This window comes from Dermacentor silvarum, chromosome 2 (assembly GCF_013339745.2).
Source record: "Dermacentor silvarum isolate Dsil-2018 chromosome 2, BIME_Dsil_1.4, whole genome shotgun sequence".
NCBI classification, from domain to species: Eukaryota; Metazoa; Arthropoda; class Arachnida; order Ixodida; family Ixodidae; genus Dermacentor; species Dermacentor silvarum.
This window is the reverse complement of record NC_051155.1, coordinates 154371633-154387112: the sequence shown is the minus strand read 5'-3', so window position 1 is coordinate 154387112 and position 15480 is coordinate 154371633. Positions and strand designations below refer to the sequence as shown.

The following is a 15480-nucleotide window of genomic DNA, read 5'->3' as shown; positions in this document are numbered from 1 at the left end:
CAGCGTGCAAGGTCAACATGTGACTAGAAAATAGAGGAGAAGGGTTCACTGCCATTTTATCCGCGTGGCTGAGACGTCGGCACTAGTGTGTGCTAGAATACGGTTGTCTAGAACACTCTAGTCGGCACGTACACGCTTGTTCCGGCGCGATGCAGAAACGGCGACCTTGTAATTTGAGAGAGAAGGAAATTTCCGCCGCGGGTTCTTTTTTTCCCCCCCGTTCCTTCCCGCGCGGCATTGAGGGGTCTCTCCTGAGCTTTTGCTCTATGGTGGTGTCGGAGCAATGCCGGTCGGAGGCGCCGCCGCGTGATTTGGCGCGCTGCTAAGAGCATTGTCGGTGCGCGGTATGTTCGAAATAAGCGTGTTCGAATTCGCTTGCTTCGCGTTGACGTTGAACGAAAGCACGTTTTTCATGATAGTCTCGCTGTGCAACAATTGTGCTCAGTGTTGACGTTGCGAGGCCTAGCTCCTTAGCCAACTCCGTCCGTTTCCTCTTGGGATCCTCATCGACCTTTCGAAGAATGTCTAATTTCTCTTTAAAGGAGAGTGCTTTCCGCTTGCGAGACATAGCTCGCTGCGACTAGGCAAAATGGCGCAAACACGAAGAACGCGGCCCGAAGCGCAGCAGCCACTCCATCTGACGGCTCGCAGAAAAGGAGGAAAAGTACAAAAGCACCAAAAGCGCCACCGCTTCAAACTCTTCGCGCCCAGTCGCGGAGTCCGCGCGGTCCGGCGCTGCGCCTCCGCACCAAAAGAGAAGGAGAGAAAGCGCGTGACTGCGCGCTTTCGCGGCCGTCGGTGAGGCGGCGTTTATTCGTATCAACCGACGCAGGCTGAAAATCGATTCGTAACAACCGTTCTCTAGCACGTTGCAAAGTAATGGGGCTCGGCCAGGACCACAAAAAAATTCGTATCATCCGGAAATTCGTATTAGCCGTGATCGTATCATCGAGCTTTTACCGTATTTCTACTCTGACCGAATCCACATATATACGGATGGCTCTTCCACTCAGACTAGCTCCACCAGCGCAGTGGTTATACCATCACGATCAATGAGCATCACATACAATACTTCTCACGTGAGATCATCGACCGCTTCGGAGCTTGTTGCCCTCCGAGGTGCCTTTGATTATATTAACAACCAACCGGCTAATCGCTGGGCTATATTATGTGATTCAAAGGCGGCCCTACAATGTCTTTTGTCAGCTCTTCGTTGCGGTTCCTGCGAACAACTCGTCTCAGAGATACGAGAAATGCACCACCATACGATCGCAAAAGGACACGACGTCGTGTTTCAGTGGCTGCCGGGTCATTGCGGTATTTCCGGCAACGACATTGCCGACGAAGCTGCTAGGAAAGCACACGAAGGAGCAAATCTTGTTTCTGTGCCTTTATCGAGGACTGACGCAGCCCAACACCTAAGCAAGCTAGCCCACAGTATGACATTGGAGAAGTGGCATACAACTGAATTCACCCAGCATCGGTTGCATTCTCTCGACCCATCTATGCAGGTGCGGCTGTTACCTGGATTTCCGCGAAATGAGGAAACAATGCTGTGCCGCTTACGCTTGGGTGTTGCGTTCACCAATGCTTACACGTGCTTGATTGGAATGGCTGATAGCGCCGAGTGTAATGCCTGCGGTGTCGATGAGACTATAGAACACCTACTATGCTACTGCCCATCTTTTCAAAACGAAAAACATGACCTCTGCAACGTTCTCAATAGGCTAGATAGAAGACCGTTCACCTTGAGCAAGATCTTGGGACCATGGCCTCAAATATCACAGCTGCAAAAGGCCACAAAAGCGCTGCTGCGATTTTTGAAAACTACAGGACTGAGTGACCGTCTATGATCCGCACTGATTGATCATCAGTGATAGAACAGAGACCTGTTGCTACGTCGGCGATATCAACAGCGGACTTTCTATTCTTCTCTTAATCTCTCTCTCCCCTTTTCCCTTCCCCCAGTATAGGGTAGCAAACCGGGCTCAGTCCTGGTTAACCTCCCTGCCTTTCATTAAATAATTTTCTCTCTCTCTCTCTACAATGGCAGGGTCGGAAACCAACAACCAAAACTTTCTTGTGAGAAGAACTTATTTTTTGTAAGACTTGATAGTGCAGTTATGCGAGTGTGAACAGGTTAGGGCTCACAAGAACTGCACACCACCTTGTGTGATGCTGGCACGATATCAGCTTGCACGCTTAGTTTGAGGCATACGCCAACATTCAGAACCGGAATAAAATCACGCTTTCGAGTTGGTGTTCTACTTTATAAACTTTTCAAACATTCACCTTTCCCTTCTCTAACATAGTACACACGCACAATGTGGAGTGATGTATATGGGATTCCCAGAACTTTGGCTAGAAATGCACCCGAAGCTTGAAGCACTAATGACAAACTGCTAAATGTGCACAAAAGCACTGCTAAGGACAGGAAACAGAGGCAGTATTGATATGCACCTAAAGAAGATAATAAAGAAAATGCATAATCGTAGTCATATGGAGGTTCTACTGCATTGCATTTAGATTAATGTCACTAGTGAGGCGTACAGATCTTGAAACATAAGTGCACAGAGGTTTTCGTAGCAGGGAAGACGTGTGGGCACACAGCAATGATGCAAAACTGTTGTATACCATATACAGGGTGTTTCAGCGAACACTTTAAAAAATTCTTAAAGGTTGCCTGTGGTAGATAGCACAATTCTAGTTCATGAGCTAGTCTACTCGAAGAGGCGGACATTACTTGCATAAGAAATTGAAATGCATAATCGAATAATTAACAGAAATTCACTAATAAAGTTTTTAACTAATTACTTGATGGCCCATATTGAAATTTACAAATTGTAGCCGTGGAGTTCGCAAGGCGGATCCACTTGGAATGAATTTTCGGGATGACACTAGTTTTGAGATATTAATTCCCGAACTTTGTGGAGAAATGCATTGGCGTTCCGGTTAGGTTCTTAACAAAACGTCGCTTTATGCATTGAAGCACAAAATTAACTGGAATGCCAATGCATTTCTCCGCAAAGTTCGGGAATTAATATCTCGAAGCACTACCAAGGATACACTTCACAGAGTATACATTAGGCTCCGTTTTGCAAAAAAGAAAAAAAAAAATCGTTCAATCTGTTCTTGGTGATGAGATACAGAGGCCTGAATATTGGATGGAGCCCAAAATTTCCATTTTGAGAAAAGTACAAAAAACAAACAGCATTAAATGTGAAGGGACATGGCATCCAGCACAAACATCTTTGTTATTCGCTCTAACACATGAAACTTTCACAACACATCCAATCTTGTGTGCTGATTACAAATATGTGATTAGTCTTTTTTTTGAAGTAAATAAAAAAAAGTAGTTACAATTCTTCTTGTATGAAAAGTTGGGACGCTACTTGCAAAAAATGTACTGCAACAAGATAGCTAAAAGTAAGCAGGTATATTTCTGGATGTTCAAAGACTGCAAGTTATCATTTTGATGTTTGTATCTGTACTTTAGCCAAAGTTATGAAATTCTAATTTGCAACTTGCCAAATGTGAATTCGTGTTGGTTGTGATCTCTATAGGATTTCAAAATATTGCAGTGTCCTAAGACACTATATCATAGTTTTTGTGCACTCATTGACTCGCCAGCATTCAAGTAAAAAAAAAGAATGACGAGAATTGAATGAGTAGAAGGAATACAGTGCCGATGTTGACATTAGGCGCAGGTATAGGCTCGTAACAGGATCTAGAATGCACCAACACGAACCCGCGTATGCACGAGAGGCGTGGGAATAGAGGCATCGGCACATCGTCTGCGGTCTCTGAAAACTACACGCGAGGACAAGGGGTAACGGTTAGCTTCGCTGTTGCATTTTTGCCGATGCAGTACGAGATTGCACGACGCAGTGACTTATCTCCGGTGCGATCTTATCATTGGAAGATCGGCTCGTCTGAACCTTGCTACAACCGCCTCCTCTTTCTTGCCGTAGAAAGCAGAGACGGCTTGCGCTTCGCTTTCTGTCGACGCGGGACCGTTTCAAATGTTTTTTTTGTCTTGAGAGGGTTGATTTACCGCTTCTGTTTGCAATATGACCGACAAAGAAACGACGGATCAACAGTTTTCGAAGCAGGCTCACTGGCAGGCCTAGCAGACGAGTGCTGTGCTGGCAGCATCAGGGCACTAGTTGCCATAGCAACTGCCAATTGGAACGCGCCTCTCAGCGTGCTGGCGCACTGAGCCAATAGGAGGGCTGCGTGCATTGCGAGCTTCGTCAGACTGGTGCTTTTTGTATGCGGCCCTCATCGGCGAGGATGTGGGGAAAAGAAGGCAGAACTTTGAGCTTTCGAATGGTACCAAGATGGCTGCGCTCAGCGGCGGGAAAGACAAGAGAGAGCTCTGTGAACTCCGTTATTTCTGCACGATTTTGAGCTGCTTTCTTGCTGTGCGCGCCGACAAAATACTTTTTTTTTACACTTAGGGTGCGTTTTTGGACAAATCGTTTTCATACGGTGTAGATTAGGCATTAGAGATGCCGAAACAAGTAGTTCCCAAAAATTGCCTTTTTTTTCGCGATTTTCGGTTTTTAAGAACCGTGTCCCCCCTTAGCAACTCCTTAAGCGGAATTTTGATGCAGATTACCCTGATACTGAAACCTGCTAGCGCATGCAAACTTTGATAATAGTGCCTGTATATTTTTAATTAGTGGTAACAATCACAAAAAACATGCATTCTGCAACAGAGTCCGAAATTTCGAAAAGTAGCACAAGGCATTTTTTATAAATTCATTTTTCTTTAATGCCTTGCCAGTGCGGGTGAAGTTCTTGGAAATGCGCTTCACCAACAGACCGTATGGAGAAGCCAAAGTTACGAACTACTATGGTTTAGTGAAAGCCACTTCTACACAATAGACCAGGGCGATTCAAAAGCACCTAATTCTGGTGTAACGTAAGACTATTCCAATGTTTATTTATTCCAAATCTGCCATTAGCCCTCCGTGATAAGTGAAAATGGCTCAGGCCTTGCCCATATGGGTATAAAAACAGATTGGAATAGTTTTACGTAATGCCGGCCCTGGGGACAGAGACACCAGCCCACTGAACCTGCTGAAGTGCACGCCTTTCTAATATCTAGTTCGCTCGCAGCACTCTCAGCCTACATTTCGTTGTTTTGCGCCTTAGCTGGGGAGTCTCGGCCCACTCAACCATGTCCTAGTACACTCTAAATACAGCCGTCCTGTCCATTCCGACAGCAGCAACAACAGCTGGGAGCCACTTGCCAGAAGTGCCAAAAAGTCCAGTGTTATAAGCGCGAAAATTGTGAGAAACTGTGTGGGAGGCATCGTCGCGCGGTGTGTGGAATGTGAACAGCTGCACTTTTTTTTTAAGAACGAATCCGCTCGCTGTTCGCGGCCACTCCTGGAGCACACATGCCGATGCCGTTCTGGTGCAGTGTGGTGTAATTTCGGTCAATTTTTTGTGTCCGGCGCAGTTTGGAGCAGTAATTTGCATTTGTATCAAAATGGCACAATTGGCGCAGGCATCCCGCAGCTAGATATAACAAAAACATACATATATTTTTGTCAGATGAGACTTTGGTGTGTTACACCAAACCAACAAGATAAGCCTTTTTCTTTTTTACAAGTTTTCATAATACAAAACGGAATAAAAATGAATCGAAGCACAGTGGCACACACTGCCCGTTTTGTCTGTTTAATTTTGTTAATTCTGATGAATTTTGTTGTTTTGTAACTATGCAATGCCTAGTGTTTGCCCCCCTGTTCTGATATTCATTTTGTATCTTGTAAACCCCCTTACACAATGCCATTTGGCCCTGTAAGGTTCAATCAATCAATCAATAAATAAATGCTCCAGCTCTATCTAAAATGTGTGACTCAATCATCAGCCAGGCATTTTGCTGAAGAAAGGAAGCGAGAAGAAATTGGCTGCTCTCCTCGTACTTAAGCTAGAGTAGTTACGAGACTGCAAACCAGAGCACCACGGTAAGCTCTACCAAGAACAAACTCCACTGCCACAGTGCAGAGGGTACGTACACAGCGCTCAGTCATGCATGTGCCACTAGAATGCAGAGCACAATGAACGTCACAGCTGTCCGCATAGCGTCCGACTTGCGATATTGCAGGCAAAACGTCACTTAGTTTGTGCTCCAGTGACTACGAGATATACATTCTTTTATGCTGTGCTATCGACGATACAATCAAGTTTCTTGTACTGTGGCAATCAGCAGAGCTCAACAACACTAATAAACAAATCATGTTCAACAACACAGCTGCTCTCTGAAGGGAAATGTGACACAGTAAGCTGATGTGTCGGGTCCCCTTGAGTCAACTGCTTACTGCACTCAAGTGTGCACTAAGAGGCATCACCTACAAATAGATAAACAGCAGGTCCCTTACCTGCTTTTCCAAATCTCGATACTTGGCTTGAAGCAAAGCAATTTCCCTGCAAAGCAACGAAGTAGTAAATAAGTAAATACGTAAGTGATGGAAACGGCATGACTGTGGCATTTGCTCATAATTGGGATTTTGTGAGCTAGCAAAGTTTTCTTTAAAATCATGCTTTAGTAAAATATTGTTAGATCAAAGGATTTAACTGAAGAACAACTATTTCCAGATCGCTCATCTGTACTCAACTGCCACTATACACACACGCACATACATAAAAACAAAACAGGAACTAAACCAATGTCACATTTCCTTTGTATGGGAGAGGAACTAAAAACTTGATCTCCAACATCAACTTTTATGCAGATTACTTTATGTCTCTCCCGATGAGGTTCCTTATTTGTTTTTGTGACCTGAGGTCGGTATCATCATAGGTGTGAGGACAAATTATGAGAATATAGAAGTGTGTAATGCAGAGCTCGCATGGCCAACAAAGAGGGGCGTGCGAACATTGGAAAATGTTAATACCACCCCAAACAGAATTCTCTCGTTTCAGAAATCGAAGTATTCGATTTGAGAACAGACCATTTAGAAAAATGTTGCTGCACGTGTGTGAGAAAGGCATTTTCTTACTAAAATTGTCTTGACCACAGACTAGTAGAATGAAGTACTGCTTCCATTCTACAGCATTGCCTTTACCATTGCCGAACCCTGATTACCCCTCTACTAAGGGAGGGTATGGCAGTGGCGAGGGCTATTGAATGGCGACAAGACATTCCTTCTAGGGTGTGGGGGAACTATGACAACACTAAATTATCAGAGTGGTTCTCAGAAAGCCAATGTGCTTGCGCTTGCCCCTGGGAGAGACTGCAATGAAAGGGAGAAATGTAGTTTGTTGACGAGTTTTTGGCTGAAAAACGACCTTGTAGTGCAGCCAACTCACAAATTTTTGCAAACAAATTTGCTTGATATGCGGCACTGTGAAAAGACAGTACTACATCCCATTCATAAAAAACGGTATGGGGATAGCCTTCCTTAATCACGGACCACAGAAGTTCCATTAGCAAGCAAACATGCTGCAACAACACTTTAAATGCAACAGCTGTCTTGGTGTTGCTTAGCACACACACTACCTGGAACATTTGTTATTTTCCAATCACACGACAAGGCACAAGCTTTCCGATTCTGGCACTAGAGTTCACTGCGAAACTTTAAAGTAGTCCATTTGATACGCAACAACTTCCAATTTTCATGGCTGAATATGCCAAGCTACTACAATTATCTCAGTTGCATGCCATAGCAAAGGGCACAAGCTAACAGTGCACCAAGTTCTTCAAGTGGCCCTTCCTCGTCCTCCATCCCTGTTTTTTACTTCCGTTCAAAATTCACTCTCTACTGGCTGCTGTTCAGGTTTGTTCAATTTTCCTTCCTACCTTTCATTTTTAATGAAGCGACCAATTTATACTGCTACGTTTTTGGTGTGCTTTAGCATTTACGTTGCTGCTATCACCCCCCTACTGTCATGCCTTCAGGCGAAAGTAGGAATATGAATGAATGAATGAATGAATGAATGAATGAATGAATGAATGAATAGCACTGTGTGTACCAATGAAAAAATTACGGCAGAATACCCCTCACAATGACTGTCGATGGCAATACAATTAGCATTAAAAAAATGTGGCGACACCGTATTGCTGAAGTCACATTTATTTGAAATCTGTAATGGTCATTCTGAGACTTTCGATGCTTGAGCTATATGCCACATAGACTGTCTCCGGTATCGGCCCACTTTGCTATGGCACTCTCTTGCCAAGGTCACCCATACAGCATGACGATGACTGTATGACGATGAAGCAGCGACGACAACGAAATGACAAAGAAGGAATGACATTGATGGAATGAGAAAGGCGATATGACGACGCATGACAACAATGAGGCGACAATTCTGAAATGCTGACGATGGTAAGATGACGACAGCGTGAGGACAAGGCATGACGATGAGTGTATGAAGACGACGGCATGAAGATGATGGTATGATAATGGATGCTTTACAGCGACTGTCTGACAATGACGCAATGACGATAATGTAATGACAATGACACCATAATGACGATTCGATGATGACAGTACAATTACGACAACATAAAGAAGAAGGTAATACAATGACCATGGGACGAGGTTTCTGAAGTGATGACGATGGTAAAAGGGGAGCGTGACAGTGACGGCATAGTGACAATGGTATGACGATGATGGCACGACAAGACATGGATGACGAAGCTGAAGGCTGGAGTGACGACAATGGAACAACCACAATGGCATCACAACAATGGTATGACAATGATTGCATGATGATGATGGTGCGATGAAGACGGTACGACGAGAGTAAGATGAAAACAATGGAACGACGATGAAGCAATGACCATGACGGCATCATGGCCCCAATGCATACTTAGTGGCTCAAGGTAGTAGACTGGTCACTGGGTTGACTTGAAGGTGTGACGGCAATGGCAAGACAAGACATGGATGACGAAGCTGAAGGCTGGAGTGACGACAACGGAACAACCACAATGGCATCACAACAATGGTATGACAATGATTGCATGATGATGATGGTGCGATGAAGACGGTACGACGAGAGTAAGATGAAAACAATGGAACGACGATGAAGCAATGACCATGACGGCATCATGGCCACAATGCATACTTAGTGGCTCAAGGTAGTAGACTGGTCACTGGGTTGGCTTAAAGGTGTGACGGCAATGACAAGACAAGAGGCGGATGATGAAGCTGCAATGAAGTTGCAACTTCCACGATGGCTTCACAACGACTGGTATGACAACGAATGCATGATGACTGTATGACGACGACCACATGAAGAGTCAGATGACAAAGCTGAAGATGCAACAACCATGATGGCATCATGGCCACAAGGACATACATAGTGGCCCAAGCTGTTAGACAACTTGGCCTACTGGGTCAGTGCAGAAGGCATGACGACAACAGCATAACGAGAGTCGGATGATGAAGGTAGAATGACGATGATGGTGACCACGACAGCATCATGACCAGGAGCACATATTATGTCTACCTAGCAGGTAGACAACTTGAGCCACTGATTTGGCGTAAGAGGCTAGATAGATAGATAGGCTCATAACTCTTAACTAGGAGATGCTAATCACGTTAAAATAGATTAGATTATTTTTTTATACATTTCCATTTCACATCTTTCTACTTCCAAAAGCAGGACAAAAACAGGATTTGGTATTCGAAGCCCATATTCTAAATATACAGTAGCACCTTGGTGATACATTCCTGTTTGTTATGCTTTTCTGGAATTTACACACTGAAGCAGCAGTCCTGTTCAATTTTCATAGGGACATGTGTATTAACTTCCTGTACATTACATTTCTCTTCCAGGTTGCTATGTCAAAACTGTGGCAGCGCACCACCTAAGCAGCATCTGTTTGTTGACAGCATGTTGACCGCTGCATGCCACTACCGAAAACGATCGCTTCACAGAACCTGCTGGGTGGCACAAAATGATCACCATATTGTGACGTGTGGAAGGCAACGTGAGCAGAGGATTTGAGGGCAGGGTCGACAACGCATGCTTCACCTCCAGAAACTGCAGTGCCTAGTTTTCCTGCGGCATCCGGGAAGCGATAGACCGCGAAGAAAATCGACGGGGTTGGGGCGAACGAGACTGGTGGCGTCGAGCTGAGGGCGAGCGGCTGTAGCGAAGGTTTGGAGCAGGGGTATCAGCGGCAGTGGGTTCATGGTGGGTGGCATAGAGAACAGAAGGTCCAAAGGTGCGGGAATAAGCGGCGGCGTATGTCCGAGGAGGAGGTGGCCATCGGTTGCGGCAGTGATGAGCGATATGGCCAATGCGACAGCAGTAGAAGCAGATCGGCCTGTCATCAGGGATACGCCATTCGGACGGGTTGCAGCGAGATGTGGCAGAAAAGAACTGCCGAGGGCAAGAAGGGCAGCTAGAGAACTGGCGAATGCTAGGTTGAGACGTTGAACACACGGAGTTCAGACCCATTTTCTCAAATTCCTGTCTGACGATGGCCTGAATCATCGCAATCGTGGTAGCTGGCGGATCGGGAGGTGTCGCGGGGAAAGCTGGGGAACAGGCGGCCTCGAGCTCGTGGTGAACAATACAGGCGTCACAGGTGGTGGCTTGACGCGGTCGACTCTCACATGTCGACGTAGCAGCAGTTTTGGGTAGCCACGTGATGTGGGGTGTGATACGGCGGCTCTTAGTGAGTTCAAGGCGACGGCATTCTTTTATGATGGCGTCGATAGTCAAGACGTTGCCGAAAACAAGCAAATTGAAAGCGTCGTCGGCAATGCCTTTTAGCACATGGGCCACTTTATCTGCTTCAGACATAGTATCGTCAGCTTTGCGGCATAGAGCTAAGACGTCGAGGATGTATGAAACGTACGGCTCTGTAGAGGTCTGAACACGAGACACAAGAGCCTTTCTCGCGGCAACCTTGCACCCAGTAGGGTTGCTGAACAGTTCCTGTAGCTTTTATTCGAAACTGTCCCAACTGGTTATCTCGTCGTCATGCGTTTGGTGCCACACGTGTGGGGTGCCGCTGAGATAAAAGATGACATTGGCGAGCATAATCGTTGGGTCCCACCTGTTATTAGCACTGGCATGTTCATAGAGCTTGATCCATTCGTCAACGTCCTGTCCCTCCAGGCCAGAGAACACACCAGGGTCGCAATGTTGGGCAACCGTGATGATAGGAGTAGTCGGACGAGCCGAATCCGTTGCAGAGGCGGTCGCGTCACTGGGGGGCATCGACCACTTCGGAGTTGCGTGGTGAGGACGGGGATCGCTAACTTCTACCAGAATGTTACGTGTGGAAGGACACAGACACAAGAGCCTATTTACAGGCTATTTACATTGGAGCCAGACAGCCAAGCCCACACTCGCTCGCACCAAGAGCACAGACACATTCGTCTTTCTCGCGGCGGCTCATCTCATGAACATCTTTCGATGATATTGTAATAATATCAACATATACAGTCGCCGACGGATTTTTCGGACTTGTTGGATATTCCGGACTTCATAAATGCACCGGCAGGGTTCCCATAGAGCTAATGCATTTTCGTGACTGATTGTTCGGATGAATTTAAGCCCCACAGTTAGATTTTTCCGGACTAAATCACTCGATCCGAGCCACGCTACCCACTCTTAGAGGCCGCCATGTTCGATTTTCTGCTGGCTTGCCCATGCTTGGCTTCCAGTGGCCCACTCCATAGCCTCAAAGATTGGGAAATGCACGCCATTCTCCAGTCTCGGAGGCCATGTCTACTCTTATTTAGCTGACGGAACGCTCTAGGGGACGACACTTCTTTTTTCGGTCAGCACTATTGTCTTCAATCACTTTGGGAAATCTGTTCTTTATTATTCATTTTTTAAAGTTCCATTGCTATGTGGCAGGTCGTGTGTGTGCCTTGGAGTCGTGTGCGGCTTCGCATTTGTGTGATCGGCGTGCCATCGCGAGAGCCAAGTGGTGCGAAGCATGGCCTCCGCGATCAGCTCCGGCAGCCGTTGCTGACCTGTTACAGAGCATTGCGGAGTTAGCAAGATTACATTTCTCCTCTGGATTACGTGCCAAATGGGAAGGCCGGAGCAAACAGCGCGTTGTCAGAGCTGATCACGGACGCCACGTGTGAAGTAACGGGGCTCGTTTCTTCAATCTCCATGACGATCTCCGCTAACAGAGATTGCCAACGCGGTGACGCTCTTGTTGACTGTACGCGGAGGCTTGCGCAAATCCAAGCAAATCTGATCGCCTCCAAGCATAGCATGAGGCAGGGCATTATTAAAGATTTTTTTTTTATGCCACCCTAAGCCTAATAAATTTTCTTTTTTAGGATGAACGGGTTTTTCGGACTGTTCGATTTTTCGGACTGCTTTTCGGTCGCCACGAAGTCTGGAAAATCGGTCGGCAACTGTATAAGGCTGTGTAAAACTGCAAAGTGCTGCGAGTGCTAGCAAAAAAAAAAAGGGTTGTTATTATTGAAGATTCAACCTAAGAGCTGGATGGAAATTACAGGTTCATTTCGTGTGATTCATGACTACAATCGTTCTAAAAAAGTTCAATCTAACCACCACACAGTGATCATGAGCTTTAGTAAACATAAGTAGGGTGGTTTTCTGGTCCAGTTGGTGCATGATAGTGTGATAGCTCCAGTAGGAATAGACGCGAGCACATAGAAAAAAAAAAATGTACAGGACAACCAATGCTGTGAACCAGAAAACACACCAGAAAACGAGACACATGCCAACGGTATTAACCCCCACGACGCTATCAGCTGTGGGGGCAGAGTGGATGTGAAAGCATGGTTAGCTTCGCTTAATTCGTACCGCCGATGTGATGATATTGTCGACGTGGCATGAAACCGTACCATTCGTCGGCGACTCCCAAATTCAACAAAATGAATTGATTTCTCATTCGAATTTGCTTTTTCGAATGCCTGTTAATTCAAAAATTTTGCTGCTCCTTCTTGTGTAAGAAAAGTCGATCGGCGACTGTACTTATTTGCATAAATGTTCGAATTTCAATACAACGAAATTTCGATATAATGAAGCAAATTGCCAATTTTACCAATTTTGTTATCGGTAGCAGGAATGAATTTGGATCGAAACAGGTGGCTTGAGCACTGCCACGTTGTTATGCAATCACACACGATGACCTGCAGTGGTAGCTGCTGCTACCATCGCAAGTCACTACAGTTCATAGCATGGGTTGACAGCATGCATGCAGTCCACTAGCACGCCAGTGCACTTACCCTGCTTTTTGCAATCCAAGCTCTAATCAGCCGCACTCGCTCAGTGCTCCACAATTTCCGAGACAACACTTTGAAAAATGATAGTCACCGACTGAAAAATCAGACATGCTCGACCACTCAGACAGCTTTGCAGCACTGTGTTCCACAGACGCAATGTACGAGGATGACCTAAAATTCAAACAACTTACAGTGCAATGTTCGATAATTCGGATCCCACTCTGCTTTGCCTGCATAACAATGTGCCAATTTGGCTACCTACCAAGTCGAGTGAGTCAAGCAGAGAAAGTGATATATAGTGGAACCTTGTTGATACAATTCTGCGTAATACGTTTTTTGGATATGATTTTCAGACGATACACTTCATTTTCCGGTTCCCGTGAAGAGTGTATCAACGAGATTCTGCTGTATTTGTTTTGACATGTTACCAGCGTCTCCTTGAAGCTGAAACTAAGAAAAGCCTCGTTGGACAGTGGAGCCAGTCGTAGCCAAATCTACCCAAATCACAGCATCAGTCAAGTCAAGCCGCTAAGTTGTAAAGGCTGCATTGCTGCATTTGCGGTTTGTAATGCGAGTTCTGTGCATTCAGCGTTTGTTTCTTTACGTGTGACATGATCCTGGGCGATTTCTTAGATTGCTAATCGACTGCTATTAATTCAACCCGGACGGCACTGACGAAATTGGTCGAATTATCTGGCGGGTCAAATTGGAAAAGAGACAGAAAAAGCACCGAAACACACAGCAGATTCATTTGGCAGTACAGTAAAAGCTCGTTAATTTGAACTCGAAGGGGACCATAAAATTGTTCGAATTAAGCAGAGTTCGAAATAACGGGCAGGTGCTAGAATGAATGGCCATCGCACCACGGTGTGCAGGCAGAACCCAAGAAAGCCACCTTAGGACTCGTTATCACAAATTAGGTGCTACTACACGTTTGTGGCAGGTGATCTTGTAAATGAAGTTCATGGAGCTCGAACAGCGAACGAAATTAATTGATCAGTCAGTTATACGCCAGAAATAAGCAACAATATGCATTCAAGTGAGCAGCGAGCCTTAATGTCGATATATACGTCGCTATTTATGCTCCAAAACACGTTTATTTACAGGGCAGAGTTAACGGAATCACAATTAAAAGTAATTGGTAATATGTATTTGCTTGCGTTTCTTCCATCTTGACTCCATGAGCATCGCTTGCAGCTTGCCCAAGAGCTCCAGTGCAGCGTCCGAATTCTCATTTGCTGAGAAATAACATGCTGCAACATCCAGTGCCGACGCTGCTTCGCATGCGATTGGGGGTGGCACTTACTCGTTGCCTTCGTTGGACTCATCTCCACTTACAACCGTGTTCGGCGCACATGAGCCTTGCGACATCTCTTCTTAATGTCGTACTTCTTTGCAATTTCAGTCTTGGGTATGAGACCACGTTCCACTTTCTCTAAAATCTTCATCTTCATTTTTAAGTGCTTTGTATTTTCTCCGACTCGCCATGACTGGCACAGAGGAGGAGGTGCCGCTGACGAAACGCCGAGGCAACGAAAGAGGTGACACGAAGAACTGGCTACTTGCCACGGCACAAACAAAAGCAGGACTACGATGACCAATGCACTCTACAGCTGAGCTCGACGACTGCAGTGCCTTGTCTCCTCAGTTACCTTGGATGCTTGTTGTGCAAGCCACATGATCGCAGGCCCAGTCAAGCGACCACGGCGCAATGAAAACTTGCAATGGCTTGAGCCGGAGAATTGGCGCCGCCGGCGCCCGCTGTGGAAGCGAAAGAGCTGTCGCAGCAGCGTGCGCGCTACCCGAGTAGCGCAGGCACATGCAAGACAGAGAGCGCACATAGCGTTGGTAGCGCGCCGGCTTCGCCTCCTGCACGCTGGCTTGTTTTTCTGTTTCGTTGTTTTGCATTTCTAAAAAATTTGGTTTGGTTTGGTTTTGCAACGCATTGTAATCCCTCTCGGCCGACTTCTGTGAGGAGCGATGTAAGTCAGGGGCTCCCAGTTCGAATTAACCGTTGTGGATACCGACACGTTCAAATTATTGGCAGTTTTCCCCCATTGAAATACGCAGGGCTGTGCCGGGACCAGGGCGTCAGTTCGAATTAACTGTAAGTTCGAATTAACGAGCTTTTACTGTATTTACCCCCGATTCTAACACGGCCCTGAACTGAACACGCACCTGCTTTTTAGGGGTTCAAAGTGGAAGACTAACATAGAAATTACATTAGATCTTGTTAACAAAGTAGAAATTCAATGTGCACCCACTTTATTTAAGTAAGCAATATGTA

The 15480-nt window shown here is 45.8% G+C and overlaps 1 protein-coding gene across 1 annotated transcript in view; it reads right to left on the bottom strand.

Annotated features, from left to right (window-relative positions):
- Window positions 1–15480, bottom strand: part of LOC119441933 (snRNA-activating protein complex subunit 1-like) — a 40128-nt gene that overhangs the window by 2535 nt on the left and 22113 nt on the right. Inside the window, exon 7 of the mRNA XM_037706602.2 lies at window positions 6396–6441. Within this exon, the coding sequence (XP_037562530.1) occupies window positions 6396–6441 (46 nt within the window). The remainder of the gene's footprint in view (window positions 1–6395; window positions 6442–15480) is intronic.